The sequence below is a fragment of the Lutjanus erythropterus genome, chromosome 15 (genome assembly GCF_056507025.1).
Source record: "Lutjanus erythropterus isolate fLutEry1 chromosome 15, fLutEry1.hap2, whole genome shotgun sequence".
Lineage (NCBI taxonomy): Eukaryota > Metazoa > Chordata > Actinopteri > Lutjaniformes > Lutjanidae > Lutjanus > Lutjanus erythropterus.
The window spans coordinates 32,625,591-32,648,605 of NC_139331.1; the positions used below are offsets into that span (position 1 = coordinate 32,625,591).

The 23,015-nt window shown below is 40.0% G+C and overlaps 1 protein-coding gene across 1 annotated transcript; it reads left to right on the plus strand.

The window, feature by feature from the left end:
* Positions 1 to 1,496: 1,496 nt before the first annotated feature.
* Positions 1,497 to 21,537, plus strand: tfap2d (transcription factor AP-2 delta (activating enhancer binding protein 2 delta)). The gene is made up of 8 exons (XM_084737333.1): positions 1,497 to 1,714; positions 2,399 to 2,917; positions 6,897 to 6,957; positions 13,069 to 13,234; positions 16,374 to 16,492; positions 16,610 to 16,751; positions 18,393 to 18,506; positions 20,813 to 21,537. The coding sequence occupies exons 1-8, from the start codon at positions 1,676 to 1,678 to the stop codon at positions 21,027 to 21,029; spliced, it is 1,377 nt and encodes a 458-aa protein (XP_084593459.1). The 5' UTR covers positions 1,497 to 1,675; the 3' UTR covers positions 21,030 to 21,537.
* The last annotated feature ends 1,478 nt before the right edge of the window (positions 21,538 to 23,015 follow it).

The window sequence follows — 23,015 nt, forward strand, 5'->3', positions numbered from 1 at the left end:
AGGGCAAGTTAGCAATGGGCTGTGCTGTATATTCATCCTAATATAGACTAATATAGGCGAGATACTCATTGTGAGGCTCTGTGCACCTGTTACTGATTGGGTTTTATCCTATAAAAGGTAAACAAATTAATAATATTCGCCTTATTGTATTATTTTTCCCCCTCAAAGCTTATACGCCTTTAAATGAATAGAAACAAACAAAAAAACTCCTCCTCTATCATCTTCCTCCACAACACCACAACAGCTCCGTTCAGCTGGGCAGGACCACCCCGAGGGCGCGTGCTCAGGTGAGTTACAGCACGAGGAGAAAGGCAAAAAGAAAGAGAGAGCAAGAGAGAGAGAGAGAGAGGAAGAGGTCACGAGGCTGACCGACTGACCGAAAAATAAAATAGTGCCAGTTCTGATTTGCAAGTCCAAATCCAATAATAATAATAATAATAATAATAATAATAATAATAATAATAATAATAATAATAATAAAAGCAGCACTCGCCATCATCCATTCTTCGATTCAATGCATGCACGCGCCTCTGGTCACACATACACATACAAAGCTGATTTGAAAAGAGAAAAGGTCTCGTGCTTCTGTCGATTCTTCACAAAGGCAACACTCATAGTAAACCCCCCCTCCCCCCTCCTCACCCTCACGACTATAAAGAGAAAAAATAAATAAATAACGTTCATCAAAAGCTGTTTTCCATGAATGAGTAAAAAATAACTAAAAAAGAAATAAATGAGCAGGATTGTAGATTTAATTTAGCACGTAAAAACTAAACAATTCAAGCCATAATAATTACTATTACTGGTTTATTTTCAAATTAAGCTATTTTAATTCATAAACTGTAAAAAGTATAATATTTGATTGATTCTGTTGTTATTTTATCGATTGAATCTGCTCTAAAAAATACGTGCACATATGTGATTGTTTCATTTTGAAATTCGTATACAGCACAGTAGCAAAAATGTCTAAAATAGCAATAATATGAAAAATCATCTAAAGACATGCAGAGGGCATCGAAAACACATCGTTTCAAATTTAAATTCCTCGCCAAAGCTAAGTAAATTCATTCTAGAAACAAACGAAAACCCATTTTATTCCGTTGGTAATTGTCGAAATTAGCTGTATAATATTTCAAAGCAAACTTACATTTCCGTTGAAAATCCGTACATTTTTGTAAAAACGACTTAGCCGGTGTGAATAAAAAAAAAATAATAATAACAACACGACGAAAGCGAGCAGAAGACCTCGTGAAAATACAAACGGGTCAAAAAGGAAAATGTCCACAAAAAGCGTAGAAAATGTTGAAAGAAGCACTTGGTTCCTTATTAAGGCGAAGATACAATATTTATTCCTTGTCTCCTGGGATGCTCCGCTCCGTCTATTGTCCTCCCATTCCTCAGTGCTGATGCTTAATTTTCAAAACTTCTATATTACCAAGGGACCTACGACATCAGCCGAGAAATACCCTGCAAGTACAAAATCCGTGAGCCAGCCCCGTCCGTGCAGAGGGGAGACGCTCGCGTTCCGCCAGCTTTCTGCCGTTACCGAGAGCGCGCGAGGGGGGACTTTTCCATTTCTCTCGCTTTTTGAGGATTTTAACGCATTTTTATTATTATTCGATCGGGCCAGAGAGCGGAGAAAAAAAAAAACACGGGTTACTTTGGAGAAAGCACAATGTCAGCGACCTTCCCCGGACTTGTCCACGACGCAGAGGTAGGCTAATTTATTTTTCTGAACATCCTTTTAATTCATGAAATTGCAGACGTTGTGTAGAAGATTAAATATAGTTTGGTTTAAACTGGAGGCATGCCGAGACCGCTCTCAAAGAAGTCTCTGAGTGGAATATACTGTATCGCATGGATTTAGAAAAAAAAAAAATAAAATGCATGGAGGGAGAAATGAGTCGAGCATCTCAGTGCAGCTGCCGGTAAAAACGGGGCTTTTTATTAGTGTGTGGAAGCAAATGAGGCTCGTGTGTGAGCCGGTAACAGTGTGATTAGAACATTTTAGGGCGGAACACTCCGCTGTGTCTCACTCTGCTTACCTCCCATCCACAATGAGCGAGAGAGCTGGGACAGTAAATTTGCCAGCAGCTCGGTGGTAATAATAATAATATATAACAGCACGCCTTTTAAAACGCTGCGAGGAGAGTGACAGGCATGCCAAAGGGAGGGGAGAAAAAATACCGATGGCTCCTGTTGCCGCGCGTTCGTTCCCCTCCCGGGCGTGTGGAAATGACATCTCCTTCAGGTGGTTTAAAGTGGAATAAAAAAAACCCCGCTTTGAGTGTGTGAGTTGTGTTTTTGAGTGTGTTTGGGAGGCAGAGAGAGGAGACACCACCGGCTGATGCTAAATGACACGGCTCATATATTTCCCCGTCTCTTTATTATCTTGTAGATACGTCACGACGGATCAAACAGCTACCGGCTCATGCAGCTCGGCTGCCTGGAGTCCGTGGCCAACTCCTCGGTCGCCTACTCCTCCTCCTCCCCGCTCACCTACCCGGCGCCGGCGGGGACGGAGTTCGCCTCGCCCTATTTCTCGGCCAACCACCAGTACACGCCCCTCCACCACCAGTCCTTCCACTACGAGTTCCAGCACTCCCACCCGGCCGTGGCCCCGGAGGCCTACGGGCTGAACTCGCTGCACTCGGGCCAGTACTACCAGCAGATCCACCACGGGGAGCCCGCCGACTTCATCAACCTGCACAACGCGCGCTCGGCCCTCAAGTCCTCGTGCCTGGACGAGCAGCAGCGGCGCGAGCTCGGCTGCCTCGACGCCTACCGTCGCCATGACCTGTCGCTGATGACGTCACACGGCTCCCAGGCCTACGGCGTCGGTATGCACCACCCAGACCAGAGGCTGCTGCCCGGGGCCGGCCTGGGTCTTCCAACGCCGGCGTCCGACGACCTGCAGGTACCGACGGCCTCCATCACTCTTTTTTCCCCGCTAATTCACAGTCGCCTGAAGGCCTCAGATCCAACACCTCACCGCCCCCACCTTTACTTCACCTTCTCGTGTCTGCTTTATTAACACTGCTCCATCAGATAGGATGAGATAACAGACCCGTATAGCTGCCACAAGGCCCAGTATCCCTGAACCCCCCCCCCCCCCCCCCCCCTTCCTCCCTCGCCATCTATTGTACCAGCAACACAGCAATTCCAAAAAATATTGAACAGAAAGACAGCGCCAGATGTCTGTCTGTCTGCCTGTCTGCTTCATCTGTCTGCTGTCTGTATGTGACACTGACGAGGCTGTGTTACAGCCACATTTGGCCTGTAGGTTTTATCCCCCAGCAGCCACTGACTCTGTCCCACTCTGGGGTAAATAATAATATTGGAGATCATCTTGAGATAATTTTGTTGCCAAACCAAACGTGACTGTACAGCAGGCTGAGTAAATGTCAAGTCCACACGGCGCCGTACGTGCCTCTGAAAGGCAGGCCTGTTTCTAAAGGTTAATTGACTGGCAGTCTATACAATCCTATTGTGAAATCCGCCCTTTATTTTTCCCAGAAACACACGTGACCCATATTTTACATAATTCTTTTCGATGTAAAGAAATGGTCGAGATGAAAACGGACTCGCACGGCTCTTGTGTGTGTGTGTGTGTGTGTGTGTGTGTGTGTGTGTGTGTGTGTGTGTGTGTGTGTGTGTCCGGCTGTCTGTTGAGGCAAAGAAAAGCCGCTGGTTTCTCTATTCTCCGGTAAAGGGCGGATTAACGGATCGGGGTTCAGGGCACAATGCCCAGCTCGGGCGCCATAAAGCACCGTAGTTTATCCAATTACCGACTTAACGTCAATCAACTTTGTTACTTATGCAGCGACATCTGAGCTGGTTAAAACACGTCTCTAGTTAAATACAATTTAAGGCAGCCGGCGACACATAATTTCAGTCACGTTAACTTATTTACAAAACTCCACTCAAGTTCAGCAAGACAAAGTGTCGCTTTTGTCGACATTTTTAGACGTCATTACGCTACATAAGCTGAAAGTATCCTAATGTTGACGCTATTTTTGAATATTAGCAGTAATAATAACAAATATGTTACTTTATTGACGATAAATAATTATATCTGAGGGGTAATCAGCTTTATTTTGTGTCACAATTCGCTGAAAGTATCCTTATGTGACGCTCTTTTAAAATACTAACAATAATAACACATATCACTATGATAACGATACATAATTACATTTGAAGAGTAATCATATTATATATATATATATATATATATATATATATATATATATATATATATATATATATATATATATATATATATAAATGCATAATTATTCACTCAAAATATCCTAATGCTGATGACCTTAAATAGCATCAATAATCATAACAAATATTTTAATGGCGATAAATAATTACGTTTGAAAACTAATCCGATTTTAGTTTTTATAGCAAGGATGCAGTTTTCTTTTAATGATTTTACTTTATTTAAAGGGTGTGGCAGTATACCCTGAGGATGATGAAATTAAAAATAACCCGAATTGTCTGTAAATATTGCAGCACGTTTAGGGAATTATAATCGTGCCTTTATTATTATTTTTTATTATTATTATTTTAAAATATTTGTTTTGCGATTTATATTTTAAAAATTAACGCCTTAAATTCCGTGATAATGACAACAATATGCAATTTATTATATTTAATATTTGTCGTTAAATCAAATTACATTAGTCTAAAAGTTATAGCATAAGTATGCTGCCTTTATTTTAATTTTCAAACCTATAGAGCTCATAGTTGGTCATTGTTGGAGCAAATGCTATATTTATCTAAAGCTGTCGACATATAAAAGAGCACAGGTTTGACCCTTTATTGAGGAAAAGAAAGAAACGGCTCGTGAACCTGAGCTTGCACGAGGCGGATGTATGAAGCGAACAGATGCGCCTATGGTCTCGTGCAGCCCGGTCGCATCTTTGAGCGCGTTAAAGAGATTTTCATGCTGAACAAAAGCAGCTGCCACACCTTTCTCCCGTCACTAAGCTAATTCATGCAAGACCTCTGCGTTTTGTATATTGATTTTATAATCACTTTAGCTTCGGAATAGAAGAAAAGAAACAGAGCAGGAGCTGGTTAAGAAAGAGCTACAACAAGCTCCTTTTTTCAGGTTTTATTTTAATCAGGGGCTTCTGCGTGGGCCTGGCCTCGAGGCTCGCACGGGGGATTAACTGTTTTCTGAATGAAAAAGCGCGTGTTCTCCTTTCTTGATGACATTGTTGATAGCACGCGAGTGTGATCTGGAGCAAAATGGCGGCGGTAACAGGTTTCCATACATACAGGCCTGTATATGTTCTGCGCTCGTTGCGTGTTATGCTACAGAGTGATCCCCAACAGGTTGGTGGCTGCAACAAACTCTGGACACTCGTGCTCATTTCTCAGTCTGGATGGGTTGTGCTGTCCTCGCTTATAGCCCGAAGCCTTTCAAATTAAGCTCGTTTCTGGGTGAGCCGTGAGCTGCATCCTTTATTTTACTCTGCCCTCAATTTTACTCAAAGCCTGCTAAGTGACGTACACTTTCTAACAAAAAGGCTTCCACCACTGAAAACTGTTCAAAGAGGGCGCAACAGGGCACATTTTTTTTTTTTTTTAAAAAAAAGAAGATTTAAGGTGAACGGTGTGAGATGCTGTTGCCAAACTTTACTGTGTTGTCAAGAAGGATCTACATGCAGTGGTTCCCAACATGTGGGTCAGGACCCTCCAAAGGGGTCACAAGACACATCTGAGGGGTCGTGAGATGATTAATTGTGTGGGAGACAATCAAAAACACATATTCTGCTACACAGGAATGTGAATTTCTCAGACTTTTTTCGTCTATTCATGATGTATTTGATAGGGGCAGATTCAAACTGAAAACAGCTATCCGATGCAAGAGTCATAGTGTCTATAGCGGATGCTAATTTGCAACAGCAATCCCTATAAAAGGCTTTCATGAAAATTAACAGTGGGAAAAGGGAGATGAACTGAGTACAACAAGATATCATAAAGCTAATTTAAAGTAGATTACAGCAAGACACAATTATGCACTAATTTAATAATGCTTTCTTATGGAATACTGACTTCTGCCCCTTAAGGCTTTTAAAAATATTTCAACTTAAATGACCTGAGAGGGACAAATCATCATACTGCCTTAAATATATGACAAGAGGTCAAATCTGCAGCATTTTAAATGGAAATAATTAGGAATCACTGACTCATATTGGATGTACAAGATTAATCGATTAGTTGTGAACCACTAAATTAATCGCCAACTATTCTGATGTTCGATTACTTGGCTTGAATCAATTTTTTTTTTTAAGATAAAGAAAAGTCCAAATTCTCTGATTCCACCTGATTATTTTCTGGCTTCTTTAGTCCTCTGTGGCAGGATGTCACTGTGGGCTTTGATCAACATTTTGCACCATCTTCTGATATTTTATGGACCGAACAACTGATTGATTAATCGAGAAAATGATCACCAGATTAGTGTACAATGAAAATTGTTGGTTGCAGCCCTAAACCTGAGAGGGGGAAATCATTCATACAGGTGAAAACTGCTGCATTTTAAGTGGAAAATGGTCAGGAATAACTCATTTGATCTATTTACAGGATATTTGATGTTGCCTGCATTTAGTATCATATGCTTTATATCAAAACAGTGCTGCTGTCATAATTAAAATTTTTCTTATTTTATGGTCTTAGTTTTCTTGAGTCCCTCTAAAGAAAAAATGTTTTTTCTGTGTGAGACGGTGAATAAACCCCTCCACTGGATGCACGAAATAAACAGCATTAATTCCATGTGTTTCTGGAGCCTGACAGCTGGGTAAAAGTGTGCTCCAGCAGTGTGAAAAATCTGGGTGAAGTGATTTCACCTCCCTGCTCGTCCTAATGAGTGCGTGTCTCCGCAGGGCTCCGTGGAAGCGCAGTGTGGGCTCGTGCTGAACGGCCAAGGGGGCGTCATCCGGAGAGGTAAGGGCCCCGTTTATTCTCTGTTGTCGTACCGGAGGCCGTGAAGTGAACACTCAACGGCTCGACACGACAAGACAGCGCGCGAGCAGGCAGACAAACAGGCGGAACACTCCTCTCTTGTCTGCTGTCAACATGTTACAGCAGGAACGGCCCCATTTTCTCGCCTATTTAAACGCTAACACGGTGTACAGGCGCACAGACGGTGCTTCCCATTTCCAGTATGAAATGGACTGTCACTCAACACCTACGTCTTTATTTTTCACCAGTGTCTCTAAACATTGTCTTTGAGATTGTTCTCTCTCTCTAAAAAAAAAAAAAAATCAAAACGTCAACAAAGTCACGAATTAATATGGCACTGATTTTAAAGTGTTAGCTAACTACATTGACACGTTATAGCCTGTCACACAGTAGTTAAACGCTTCCTTTTTGAAGTCAAACCTGTAGGCTACATTTCCACAGAATAGACTGACGGCTTGTCTTTGTTCTCATCAAATAAACACGCTATTTTTTTAATGTAATATTCATGTTTATTTTAAGATCATAAATTCATCATAATCCCCAAACATTGCTGCTGTCGATCTCATCTTACTTCTGTAATAAAATCAAAAAGGAAACACGGCTTCTATTACAAGGAATTATTTATTTTTAGTAGCCTATATGTATAAAAACCCATAATTTTGCGGACGATAAAATGATTTATAATGTTACAACAGGCTTAAATTAACAAACTAACCGCTTACAAATTAAATTATAGATCTATAATGTCCACTGTAACTTAATAAATTAAATCCGGTTCGATTAATGTGGTATGCCAACAAAATAGCCGTCTAAGAAAATTATTTGAAACCAAATGGGAAATCAACGATATAGTTTTATTTAGCCTGGCTGTTTTCACTGTTGCTTCTGGGCAAATTCTATTTCATCCTCTTGTTATTTTTCTTTTATATATTTATTTGTGGGCTGTGATGTAAACATAATAATATATATTTTTTTTTTGAGTGCAGTAATTGTTTCTTTGTACCTGTGTGTTTAATCAGAGACAGCGGAATTAATCCTAGCCTTTAGAGGCTGGGTCGTGAAGGCGGCTCAGGTTGACTCTTCAGGGGGGGAGGCTGTGGATGTGGACTCGAGACCGGCCAATTTCCTCCCGAGTCTGGCTTTTTAACACGCTGTGGATCTGCCTCTGGTCCATCAAAGCCCGCTGCTGTTTTTGAGTCGGGACTATGTGTAGTTTTCCATACAGAGAGAGGAAGGCTGTGTCTCGGGTTTAATTTTTCATCAGCTCTGCCTAGGTGTTGGGGCTTTTCTCTCGGATTGACGCGGGAATCCCTTCGCTATCACTTTCGGTTAATGGTGCGCCGTATTTGGCCCTGAGCTCAGCCGCTGCAACCATCACAACCAATAATCTTTGCTTTACCTCCCGCTCCCGTATCGATAGCTTCTCTCGCCTCGGGCGGACGCTTTGATATGCTAATGCCGAGCGGGGCCCCGGATTCAGCCGAGATCATATTAATGTTGTTCTTTCTGACTGCGGCTTTGGCGGCATGAATATTCACATAACCTTTTTCAAAAGAAAATCACTCAAGAAACGCGGATCCTACTTAGGAGGAGTCGTCTGTGTTTTTAATCACCCTGCTATCCCTTTTCCAGTTCAGCTCTAACAGCAGCAGCCTCACAGATCAAGCTGATCTGTCAGGCGCGCCCCCGCCTCCACGTCCCGTGCACGCGCCTCCCTCTTTTCTGTCAAGACATTGGCGGGCTCTTTTTGGAGCTATAAACATTGTTGTTAAAATATGAGGAGAATGACATTTGGCCCGTGTCTCTTTTTCTTTAATTTTCGTGGCAAACTCGTAAAAGGCGCTTGATTCCGCGTGTGATCCCGCCCGCCGCTCGCGCCGCAGCCCGAGGCTACTCTCCGTTGCTTAAATACCGTTATCGCCTCTGGGCCCGCGCGCTCCACTGACTGCACTACCGGCAATAGCTCTTTTCGATTGCCCTTGGCAACATAAAATACAAACTACTTTGAATCAAAACATTTTTAGGGGAATTAATATGATGTGAACCCGCGGCTTTCACAGACGCGCGCCCCTGTCAGAGCGCGTGAGCCTGACAGACAGCTCTGCCCGGTTTGTGTCACATATAGACGCAGACGAGCCGGACTTCACACGTGCACAACACACACGCACACGCGCGCGCACACACACACACACACACACATACACATACACACAAGTTTAACCAATAATATCAACCAATTCCCCCGACCTGCAATCGTCCATTTTTTTTTTTGACAGCCTGAGTGAAATACAAGTCCCATCCTGCCCTGTACAAAGCGCTGCCCGCTGGACTACAACGCACCATTATGATGTCACAGTGGTGCTGTCCAGGTGCTGAAATGAAAGGTGGAAGCGGCTGTCCGTGGTGCTGAACCCCGGTGACATGTCGTTTGAAGCTGCAAGTCTAACTGCCTTCCTGCGGCCAGAAACATGATGTGAAAGTAGCACATTTCTGCTGATTGTGAATAATAGATTCTCAGAGCACAAATATAGGCTACAGTTGCTCATATATAAGGCTTAGCTGGTGGCCAAATTGTCCACATTGCCCCGAAAAAGATTGGCGTGTGCAGCCAATCTTTTCGCCTGCAGCGTTGTTCTACTCGGCCTAAATGGCATCCTTTTCCTTCATTCCATCATATCCAGCACGGCCTAATAACAAAGCGACACACCCTGCTGTTAGATTTGATAATGAGGCAGATGAATAATAGAATATAGCCTACAGTACATCAGACAGAAACCTTGCGTTTCAGCTGCTTGGGACGTTAGTTCAAGTGAAAGTTTAATAATAATAGGCCTACTCAGAGCAGTCGATATATTCCAGGAGGACCCGGCAACACTGATTCAGATGCAATTAATAATGTGAAAGAGCCTTCACCATCATCACAACCGCAATCATTTATTCACACACGCAGGAGCCGCAAGTCCACAATGAAGCCAACTTGGTGGTTGGTGGAAGGTGATTAGAAAGAAGGTTTTGTTTTCCCCCCATGGGATTACAGCAGGCTTTCCTCACAAATATTGACCTGAAACTGAAATATAAATATATGTACACAGTAAAAAAAAAAAAATGTAATATTTAACCAGAAAAAAAAAGGATTGATCTTGCTAGTGTTGATTGAAGCTACCTGATCTAATGTAGTGTGAATTTATCATAATATTTTCTTCATGCAACTAATGATTATTATCATGATCTATTAATATGTCAGTAATTTTCTCGATTAACTGACAGGTTTTTTGGTTCTCAGAAAATTGTGAAAAATATTGATCCCAAAGGATGTTCAGTTAACTGTCATAGACGACTAAAGACACTAGGAAATATTCACATTTGAAATACTGAAATCAGAGAATTTTGACCTTTTTCTTTTAAAAAATATTACTCAAAATAATTAACTGATTATCAGAATAGCTGTTGATTAATTCAGTAGTTGACAACTAATTAATTAATGACTAATCATCGCAGCGCCAATTATATTTAAACATATATTAGCAATAGCATGAAGTTATGCTGTCACAATATCTGATTTTCATTACGCAATTATTGTCGCAATAACAATATTATCGCAATATCTATAGAAATTTAAATAAAAATAATAATCCTATCATTTAAATTAATCTTTAACTTTGTTTTTGTGCGGTTTGTCCCTTTTTTGGAAAATTAACTGCACTCAAAATATAAGTGTAGAGAGGTGGAGAGAGTAATTGTGCAGAAGTCTACAAAAAGTGTGATTACACTTAATGGATGGTGAAAAGGTCAGCAGCTTTAACTGATAAAACTGGTTCTGGATTATTTACACAATATTATCATATATGTTTAATTAACATGACATCAATATTTCATTTTTTTTTTAATATCATGGTTATCAACACCCCAAACAAGGATGATAAAGGCTATTAACCAGTATTTCAGAATTCTTCAGATACACTAAATGATTAAGTGTTGTTTGATTTGATCATTTATGAAATTCTCTTATTTCTAAAGATAAATAAGACATTTAAAAATAAATTGGATTTTCTGAAAAATGTAACGTCATAAAGTTGAAAACGGGGATGTTAACATTGATGATGCATAGATTTTATAGGACAAGAAGAAGATTTTTTTTTAAACGACGGGAAGTTAATATAAAAATATCAAGTATGATAAATGAATTAGGTGTTATAACACAAATGGAAAAGCTTTACTGGTCGATGGATATTGTTTTTTCAGGACCGATACCAATTATTAGTAATCAAAGCAAGCGATAACGGATATTTTGAACTGATATGTATTTGCAATAAAGTTAAAATCTTTGTTTTCAACACAAAACTTGAACACATGTTTAATTAGAAATAGACCTTATCACCTTTTAACCAATCAAGTAGGGTTGTAGGCGGGACGTTGAGTGAGACTATAAAAACAGGGAGAGGCGGCTGCATCACATACAAAGTAGTGTATTTTTAAATTAATTTATCTAATCAGCAATCCAATATCTGATTGATGAAAAAACAAAACCAAACAAAACACAGGTTCCGATAATTGTAAAAATGCTGAAAACGGGATCCTATAATTAATCCAACTATCCCTGCTACAAACATTTCCATTTACTGCACAGTAGAGGCAGTAATAGTTTAATACTATTGTACACAGGCTGCACTGACCTGTTTGCTCTGTTTGCTCTGCTCACAGATACGTAGTTTATAACTTGCATTGTGCCCTAACGTGTGTGATTCATATGTGACCCTCATGCAAAGTTTGTACACAGTTTAAGCCACCCTCAAAAACAAAGATGTAAAATGGTGTCAATATATGCCCTTCGTTAAGGTTCATCCACTGGAACTTTTACACGGAAAATCAAAATTGAGTGTTTTCTACAAAAGAAGACTTTTTCAGGCTGAAGATCACTGATGGATATAGATTCAGGTTGAGGATGTATACCTTTTGGAGCAAGATTTTACACGTTTTTTCTGAGAGTCAAGGCTAAATGGATTTTTACTGAACACGTCCAGCGCAGACCTGAAAACATCTCCACTTAAAGTCAAGAAAGAGTTTTTTTTCTTTTCTTGTAGCTCTTGTCATAACAAAAAGTAAAGAATCCTCTCATTTCTTGCAAAGTTCATTGCAAAATGAAATATTCCCTCAAACTAAAGTCCACATTTGACTTTTAGCGCTTTTAGCTTCGCACTTTATTTTCACACAGCATGTATTTACTCCTTGTCTGGCTTTTGGATGGAGTAAAATCCATCATTACTGTATTATCTTCAGATCAACTGATTACACGTGTGGAGGCAAGAGAAATTCACAGTCAGGCAGTTAAGTTGGTGCGCTGACAGAAGTTTGGTGTAATCCTCTACTCTGTGCATGTTTTAATTCTAATACACTTTTAAGGTATTATTGTTGTAAAGCACCTGAATATTTATAAAATTTCAATGATAAACATGCCTGCACATTTTCCCTAAAATATTCAAGCTTGTGTCTTTGATGCATTATAATCTTTGCGCTAATAAAACAAGCAATTATCAATACAGAGTAAAAGTGTGGAAAAGTTGCATTTGTATTAGAAGTGAAATATTTATGGTAAATGATGCTTCGGCCTGTCATTTGACCCTGCAGTCGTACACAGAAGTGCTGCATGTAGCACTTAAACATGGTTAAATACTTCTGAGTTCAAAGTACTACAGTATCTCTGGACACACAGCATCATTAGAGAAATACTTCGCCTGTTATGTATTCACCAGCACAGCTCCATGTCAGCTTTCTCCAAAGCAAACTCTTCCATGGGACACTCAAGATAAATAAACCCACTGGATAATTTGAAAAAAAGCTGAAAACATGGTTGCGTTCTTCTTAGATCAAGAAAAGGCGACAATTGGATTACGCAGCAGTGGGTTGATGGTCATTTTTGCCAGTTGAGCGACTTTACAAATCCTGTCTCTGCCCCTTGAAGGTTAACATGGAGCTGTGCTGACCCTCTCACTGTATTTCGTGTGGTGTTACAACCTTAACCGGTGTCTTCACTGATGGCGAGCTCCCAGTTCTGCTCATGCTTGTGGTAACGAGTGTGTTTGTGTTTGTGTGCAGGGGGGACATGCGTGGTGAATCCCACAGATCTGTTCTGCTCGGTACCGGGCCGACTGTCGCTGCTCAGCTCCACCTCCAAGTACAAAGTCACCATCGCCGAGGTGAAAAGAAGACTGTCCCCACCAGAGTGCCTCAACGCCTCCCTACTGGGCGGCATCCTGCGCAGGTCAGCACCAACACGCACAGGACGGAAATCTGACTGTACACCTGGGAGTAAAAACAGAACAAGGCTGCTTCTTTAATGGATCTAAATGCAACTAAAATTTACTAAAATGTCATCTCGTCTTACTGCAGCATAATGGCTCCACGTAGAACTGTTCAGGGCTGCAAGTAACAATTATTTTTATATTGTACCATTAACGATATTTATTGTTAGAATATAATATTACAAACCATCCAAAACTCAAAGACTCTTCATATACTGTCATAAATGACAAAAGAAAAGCAGCAGATCATCACGTTTAAGAAGCTGGATGCAGGAAATGTGTGACATTCTTGCTTGAAAAATGTCTAAAACGATTTATCGATTATCAAAATATTTGCTAACTAACTTTCTTTCGATCAGCTAATCAGTTAATCAACTAATCTCGCAGCTCTAGAACCAGTTCATCCTGTTGTTGCAGAGAACTTTGCAGAGTTTTTCCATATAGGACGCTCAAAATCATCCCAAAAGAATGAGAGGCCTAAAACTTTAAAACCGCTGAGTCTGTCCTGCAGCTGCAGGGTTGTATATAAAATAAAAATCTCAAATAAGCAGACAATAATAAAAATATATACCCTCACAAATCAATAATTTGTGAATTTACTGCAGGGCTGTTTTGTATCGAAATGTTCCCGTTATTATATCCTCTAACAAAATAATATTGATGTAAAGAGGCAAGTGTGATGGAGAGAAAATACTGTTTTTAAAGCGTAAATCTGGCTGGCGAACGTTGGCGAGCGCAGTGTAGCCCTCAGATGAAAACAGAGGATGTACTGTAGCGTCCACAAAGACCATTGTAGGCGAACGAGGGGCCGGGGCTGCACGCGCCGCCATGCCCAGGGAGCCAGAGGGAGGCGAGACCAGGCCAAAGCATGCCAGGATCAGAGGAACCAGAGGAAAGCAAGAGTTGCCAGCGCTGTATTATTGATGAGGCGGAGAGAAAGGGAAGGGGGGAAGAGGAGAGAGGGAGAGCAGAGAGAACATGGCTGGTCCTACAAGATGAGGCAGCAACAAAGTCAAACAAAAAAAAAAAAAAGAGCAAATAGAGGTGTTGATCTTCATCTGGAGTTGAATAAATCATCTACACCACAGAAATGATTCTATCACATGACAACCTGAACTGTTTTCACTCATGTCATTTGAAGCACACTCACTTCAGTGTACTGAAGTTTATCTTAAAGGAATAATCTGCAACATTTCCCTGAAGAAAACAACGTATAGACTCAGAAACCCTTCCAGTCATCACTTATGACCCAGTATAAGTCTGCACAGACTGTCCTCTGCCTCTGTCTCCTTATTTTTTCTCATTACTTGGCTGTGAAACGTTGTTTTCTGACATCCTGATGCGTTTAGGAACAGCTCGGACAAATACTACCAACCCCATCTTTAAGCTGGATTCAATGTTAATGGTTTTTTTTTTCACTTATCCAGTTGGACAAGTGTGCCAGAAATGACTCACCCCTGACCAAAATCAATTGCGGTGTTTAATCTAGGGCTGCACATGTGCACCCCAGGTTTTTAAAGTCCAAGATGACGTCTTTACATGTCTCGTTTTGTCAGTCTAAAACCTCAAAACTTTAAGTTTAATGTAATAAACAAAGAAAAGCAGGGAAATCCCCATATTTTAGAGGCTGAAAATGTAATTTTCTTTACTCGCCTGATTCCAGCAGGCAATCCTTATTGTCAAGCCTCGTTAAGTGAAACTTTGCAAGAACGTCACTGTAGAAAATCCTAAGAATTTGGTTGAATCCACTTATCTTTTCTCATTAACTTAAGTTAAATACACAAGTTCTATTTATTCTTAAGTTTAACAGTTCTACTATTTATTTTCAAAACATTTCAGAACTTACAAACACAAGTTCTTCTAACTTTAAATCAGCCACCTAAACTATTCATGACAACTCTGATCAACAGTTGAGACAAAAGAAACTAAATGAGGTGTAACACCTTTAAAACTAGGTCAGATAAATGAAGAACAACACATCATTTAAATCCCGTGGCTTTGTTTTGTTACTTCTTTAAAACTAATCGGAAATATTTTATGGTTATTTCTTACAAACTTAAAAAAACGAAACTGAAATGTTTTATTTATTTGTAATTACCTCTCAGTAGTACCTTCATGGCCTTCATGGAATCACTAAAGACACATCATCACCGTACTAGCAGACTTCCCAGCATGCATTGTGTGAGAGTGAGGCCCTTCTTTCTTTTTATAGTTTGAAGAAAATACATATATTGAAAACTGTCTCTAATACATTTTAGAAAAATAATCCCTTTAAAGCTTCTCTCATGTGGTGGTGGCTGTATCTGCAGAGACTCCGCCTGTATTTCTCTTTAGTTTTTCTGTGTTTGGGACGTTTTACCGACCCAAAATGTTGGTATTTGACGTCCTGTGAATGACACACAACAATCAGCTATCTTCGTGGTGCGTTTACGAACAGCTCGGACAAATCCAACTGATTCTACCTTTAAAATTTAATACATTTAAATTCTGTGTCTGAAATGAAAGACTGGCTTTAATGTAAAAACATTGAAATTTCAAGGCAGCCCCGGACACTAACTTTTTTTAAGTTAAATCACTTTTTTTTTTACTGTGCTTTGTTTAAACACTGATTATTAACAGAATGATAAATAAAAGCATGTGTAATTTTAATCCAAATATCCCAAAAGGATCCTTCAAGTTCTACTGGATAGGTAGTAAGCACTTATGGTTTTTTTTTAATTTTAACATAAAAGATGAAGACGTGACAGGGAGCATCGTTGCTCCGTTTTCCAAAATAGAACTTCTCACTTTGGGTATAGAAAAAGACAAATGACAGAAGGAAACTCAAGGGGACATAAAGAAATCATATTTAGTATAGAATGAGCTGACATGTTTTAATTGTTTTCTCTTTGATTTTATGCTTTTGTCAAATCAAAGCAAATCTATATTCTTCCATCTTTAATTAATTAAACACGCATTCTTTAAAAGAACAAGTAGAACAGAAGTTTAAATTCTGTGAAAAAATGATCAGGGGATCAATCATGACTGTCTTATAAAACGTGATGCTGTAATGATGAGGAGTATGTGATCTTAAAAAAAAGTTATTTTACTTTTCCACAGAGCAAAGTCTAAGAACGGAGGCCGGTGTCTTCGTGAGAAATTAGACCGTCTAGGCCTCAACCTGCCGGCAGGACGGAGGAAAGCTGCCAACGTCACGCTGCTCACCTCCCTGGTGGAAGGTTAGAGACTTTTGTCCAAAGTTATACCTTCAGATAAATTCATCTCATAGCCTAGTTTTCATATTTAAGCCTTTCAGGGCTGGTTTTAATCAGTCTTCTCTCTGGTTTTGTGCTCAGGTGAGGCGCTCCACCTGGCAAGGGACTTTGGCTACACCTGCGAGACAGAGTTTCCCAGCAAGGCGGTCGGGGAACATTTGGCGAGGCAGCACAGTGAGCCGAAAGAAACCAGCGCACGCAAGAAAATGGTCCTGGCTACAAAGTGAGAACACACACACACACACACACACAGACACACACACACACACACACACACACACACACACACACACACACACACACACACACACACACAGATACACCGTACACATACCACTGACTTAGTTTAGAGCTTAAACTGTTTTTGTAACTTCTCGGGAAGATACAGCGAGTTTTATTCTGAAATTCTCCTGACGTCAGTGTTTTCATGTCTCGGCCACGATGGATCCATCAGGTCAAAGTTCAGACTTAAGTTAGAGTTTGTCTACGGGTCTATAGGTGCAGGTGGAAATCATGATCGATTCCAGAGCTGCAACAGGGCCAAGAAAAATGGATAATTTTAAAACCGATTCGACAACAAGAAAGCCCGAGGTTGTGCTGAGTATGTGAGAGTCAAACAACAGAAAATCTGATAAAGTAGGGCTGCAACTAACTTATTTTCATTGTTGATTATTTTCTTGATTATTCGATTAGTTGTTTGGTCTATAAAATGCAAGAAAATGGTGAAAACTGTTTCCTTATGCCCCAGATGGAGTCATTAAATGTCCACAACTCAAAGATATTCAGTTTACTGCCATGGAGCAAAGAAAACAGACAATATTCACATGTAAGTTTTATCTTAAAAAATTACTCAAACTAATTAATTGATTATCAAAATAGTTTGCAACTAATCGATTAATTGTTGCAGCTCCATTTACAAGAAGAATATAATCTAAAAATCAAAACTTCAAATGCAATAGGGTGAATTCCAGTCCACTCCAAACCAAATAAAAATGAGAATTTATTTAATTTGTTTTGCTCACAGATTTTGAGCACCAGCTGCATGTGGTGGGCCAAACCTGCCAACCTTGAGATCTAAAAAATAGGGAGGATTGCAAAACCAAAGCAATGCTTGTGGGTGTCCTCCCTCAGAAAATTTTGCATTTCGTAAAACTTTGTCCCCTGCATTCTGGTGGCTTTTAAAAGATTAAAATAGCAAATTAATAAGTCACATTTTTCATGCAAACAGATGCTATAACTGACACTTACTAGCAGGGAAACACAACAGGACCACAGCATTCAGCCATGAGTTTCAAATTTTATCATAACACAGAAAATTAATATTTCTTTTAGGTTGTGCTAGATAGACTGCTCTGAGAAAATATGTGCACCTTTACTTTGAAAGGAAGGCCACCCCAGAGGGGCACTTTCACTGCCAAGAAGTCCACCAGTGTTTACAGTAAATTCTTACAAGCACCATTTCACATCGAGCACTGGATGTTCTGAGGGGAAACAGCTCCCACTCTCTTCCAGCTAAGTTGATTTTCTTTTTCTGATAAAAAAAACATCCCAACAATGATTTCAACACCAGATAAAATCCAAACCGACAGCCTGGACGGATGTTGAAAACCAACTTCAGTATCATGTTGTGAAAATGTTTTGCTCGGATTTTGGACACAGACATCGAGCTTGTCTCCTCGCCCGCATGTACTGTTTCCTTTAGTTGTTTCCTGGGAGGAATTTCACGTGTGAGTTGATCCAAAGTGATGAGGATGGGTGCAAAAGCAAAACAAAAACATAAAAAAAAAAAAAAAGGCACAAATTGCGACGGTTGTGTTGGAGACAGATGGTAAACCCTCACTCCCTCCCTCCTTCTGTCTGTCAGGCAAATCTGTAAGGAGTTCCAGGACTTATTGAGCCAAGATCGTTCTCCTCTGGGCTCCTCCAGACCGACCCCCATCCTGGACCTGGACATCCAGAGACACCTCACACACTTCAGGTAACTCACACACACACACACACACACACACACACACGCTCTTTATACTGAATTCATGGACATTTCTTTAACAGTCCGGAGTCTCTGTAAACAATGAAACCCACTGAGTGTGGACAGTTTCCTTGCAGAGCCCCGGCTGCTCCGCGTTTTGGCTCTGACCGCTTTGCCATTTTCCAAAGTTGCAGCTGTGCAGTTTGTTATTTGGCACAAATGACAGAGGAGGAGGAGGAGGAGGGAACGAACAGCGGCTTGTTAGCAGAAATGTCACATCTATGGCGTCATCCCTTGCAGAATATATACAAAGTTTTATCAAACCACCAAAGGGGAGAGATGCAGTGTAGAGATAAGATGTGAGCTCGGGTCTATAAACACAGTTATGACGGATTGATCTGCTGCGTCATTCTGGCAGATTAAAGGTCTGAGATGAGAGGTGACCAGACTTCTCCAACAATCTGCCTCAGGATCTTATAAGCAGACAAACCAGTGTCGTATTGTAAATTTAATTTATCTTACCTCCCCCTTTTGCTATCCTGCAGTCTTGTGGTGCCTTTAAATTGTTTACTGGCTTTAATTAAAGTGATTCTGATGTGTGCGTGAAACTTGGGCTGTGCATCGGCAGGAATTTGGAGATATGATGCATATCATGATACAAGAGTTAGGGGTACAGAAAATCTGAGTTAAAAAAAGTTGACTGGTTTTATGAAATCAGAACAGAATTTCTATTTATCACAGCTGCTGTAACATCCAACACCTTCCTGTCTCAGTTACGATGACACATCCCTGCCACAAATCTTTGCATGCACACTTTTTTATTAAAAATCAATAAGGTTGGTCTGAAGCGATACAGTATCACAAAACATAATATTGCAATACTCAGCTGTATCAATATTTTTACACCCCAAATTGAAATGGAAAAAAATAGAATTAAAGAAGATTTGGGTGGGGTAGATTTGGGTGCACAGCAAAGCAAAGGTCTTTTAGGAAAGTTCAATAAAAATATGGCTGATTGCGACTGCTGATAACTTTAAATACCCCCATGGAGTCTGAAGACCCATAGAGCTGCCATCATGCATGATAATATTTGCATTAGGGCTGCAGCTAAGCATTATTTTCATTGACGATTATTTTCTTGATGAGTCTCCTAGTCTCTCTTATCTGGAGGGCCTCTTGTTTCATGGGTGCTGCTGCTGCAAATGATCTGAAATCCAAATATTGTGCAGTTTAGAAAACCTGACGTTACCGCAAACAACCTGAAAAACAGCTGATTTCTTTCATTCTTCAGCATCATGGTTACACTTAGTTAAAAACACAGACTCAAATCTTGTATATTGTAGTCTGCGTGCTGATTTTACAATAAGGGTGCATTAATTAACATTAATAATGCAGTTATAAGAATTAAGTAACAGATAATAAAGAGTTAACTAAGGTGTCGTTTAATCATTTACAAATGGGGTTCATGTTAACTACAGTATTACTTCATATGATATTTAATAGTTTGTAAAGATGCTATTAACATTAATTATTTAGTAATAAGCATTAACTAACAGTTTATTAATGATATAATAAGCACTAAGGCTAATGTTAACAAGGTTTACATGTTAATTTGGGCACTAATATTTGTATATGGTTATTAAAATCCTAATTAACACATATATCATGAAGTTCACAGCTGAGCCATTTCATGAACAGAAAACCAGTTTTATTAATGTTCATTTAAGGGTAATAAATGTCCAGTTACTTGTCAATAGTCCATGTTATGGCTTATGTTTGTTAAAGGCTGGGATCAGTGAACACAGTCCAGGTTGACAAGTTTGTGTTCCTTTAGATGTTCATTAACTTAAAGCCTAACCTTTAATTTTTTGCGCATGATATATAAGTATTGCTTAAAAATAATTAACCATGTATTAATGCTCTTTGTGACCCTTATTGTAAAGTGTTAATGTAACATGTTCAAACCCGCCAATATTCAGGCCCAGAAGTTGCTGAAACAGGTGTAGTATTCAGTGTTTCCCCATAAATGATTGTAGAAAGAGGGTGGAAGGAGCATTTAGAACATCACAGGACATTAAAACTCTGCTCTGAGAGGGGTTAGCTCGACTAAAGGAACTCTTTTAGGAGGATTAGAAGCTCCATAATGCAGGGAGAGGAAAAGTTCTCTGCAGGTGTACAAACCGAGGAGAGAAAAAGGAATCTGCCTTATAAATCTTAACTGTAACACTGATTTCTCTCTTCTTTCTGCACTTGAATGAAACAAAGTTTTTTTTTTTTATTCATTGTTCTCATTGTTTCTGTCTCCTCCCCGACAGTCTGATCACTCATGGGTTTGGCACGCCGGCGGTCTGCGCGGCTCTCAGCACCTTCCAGACGGTCCTGAGTGAGATGCTCAACTACCTGGACAAAAACTCGAGCGGGAAGACAAGCGGACCCACCGACCAACAGATCAACAACAGCTCAGAAAAGACGCAGCTCCGGAAAACAGCTGAGCCCCAGAGCAAAGACGGGAAAACAGAAAAGACTGAGTAGCCCCCACCCACCCGGTCCCCGTGCCTTGGAGCGCTGCATTTAGAGTGTGTGTGTGTGTGTGTGTGTATGTGTGTGTCTGAAGGGATTTGTTAATTCCCCATGCGTTACTGTGTCTTCTCTGGGACGGTTCATATTTATCGTAATTTATTTATCTTCTGTTGAAATGTAACATGAACCTGAACCATCCCAAACAAGACACCCGGATGTGTGAGGGACAATTACACATCCTGTTTAGGTGTGTGTGTTCATGTGTGTGTGTGTGTGTGTGTGTGTGTGTCTGTCATTAAAAGGAGGAGCCTCGCCATGGAGACGGCTGTGACTCATCCAAGACTTTTATTACTTTATTTATTGGTTCTGAAAACAGGAACTAAACATGGACATGCTGACATCACAGTTTTGCAGGACAGGGGTGGGAACTGCCAACACAACACAACAGAACACACACACACACACACACACACACACACACACACACACACACACACACACACACACACACACACACACACACACACACACACCAAGGCTGGGTTGCAATGCCAAGGATTGATTTTTTAACCAAATTAAATTGTGGTTTAACTTTAAATTATGTTGCAGCAGACTTAAAGATTAAATTTAACCATCAGCTTAGTTTTCACTCTAAACCAAGATTAAATTTTGCACCAAAACGTCAAACTCCAATTTAAACTGTGATCCAGTATTAACTCTCAACTTAGACTTTGAGGAGGTTTAACTTTTAAAATGGCTTTTTGAGACGAATTGAGAAAAATAATCAAGTTCTTCTAAGAAAGTTAAGAGAGAGACTAAATCCAGTTGAGTTTTATGACATGTCTCTTCTTTCTTTCACTCCAGTTGATCTGAATAAACAGTCTGCCAGTTGCTGCCTGTCAGTCTGTTTCTTTCTTACTGTGCTGTCGTCTGTTTACATAAATAAACTTGGATTTAATAAACTGAGATTAGCTTTTAAATGTGCAGTAGAGCTCTACTTCATTTTAAATCTGGATTTAAGCCTAGTTTTAAACCCAGTTTTGCTAAACTCGGATAAAAACTAATCATTTTTTATTAAATTAATCTTTGTTGTTGCAAGCCAGTCTGAGGGCTCTGGGGCAGTTCTATCTCAGTCCATCTGATTCAGGTGTGGATTTTCTGCAAGAATATAAAACTGAAAACTCTTTTTTGTCCTCTGCAGGCTCATGTAATCTCTTTTGAATTAAATAATTAAGAGAAATCTCTGTCATAACAAATCAAACTCCTAGTTTTGCTTAAATTCTCAGTTGAGTGAATTGAAATAATTTCTCTTTTGAAACAGATTAAATATTTTAAGTGACCCTGACCCAAGCCCACACATACACACTCAAAAACACACACTTTTACACACACACACACACACACACCCCTGAACCTGAGAACACTTGAACCTCCCCCACAAAAAAACAGGCTTTTATTTTTACGCCGTACAATCAGTGCCATAGCAACCAGTGTGTTTACCATGTGGGCGACAGAGGAAAAATGGACTGTTTCTGGATGTGAGACTGACACCACTGCCCGGGGTAGGCGACACACTGTGGTGTGAGTGTGTGTGAGTGTGTGCGAGTGCGTCTTAGCGTGTGAAAGAAAAAAACAGAGTGAAAGAGAGAGAAGGGTCCAACTCAGCCATTTTGTAAAAGGTGACTTTGCGGTTGCCGTCGTTACTCTTCCCTGTGCATGTCTATCTTTGTACACTCCCCAGATCGCAAGTTTAGCCGACACAAGCTCTCTGACTCGCTCATGAACATTTGTAAAGATATATATAAATATTTAAATTACTTTTCTTGTAGGCTTTCAACTATATATATGTTAAATCCCTACCTTCTAAAATGCTGGTGTTCAATAAAGACAGTTGCTACGTGTTCTACTATTTACTCTGGTTTTCACATGATGCACACACACACACACACACACACACACACACTCACACACACCACATATAAACATACATGCACACAG

Coding starts and splice junctions, on each gene's coding strand:
- tfap2d (XM_084737333.1), top strand. CDS start 1,676: ATGTCAGCGACCTTCCCCGGACTTGTCCACGACGCAGAG. Junction 1,715..2,398: donor GACTTGTCCACGACGCAGAG/GTAGGCTAATTT, acceptor ATTATCTTGTAG/ATACGTCACGACGGATCAAA. Junction 16,752..18,392: donor AAAATGGTCCTGGCTACAAA/GTGAGAACACAC, acceptor TCTGTCTGTCAG/GCAAATCTGTAAGGAGTTCC.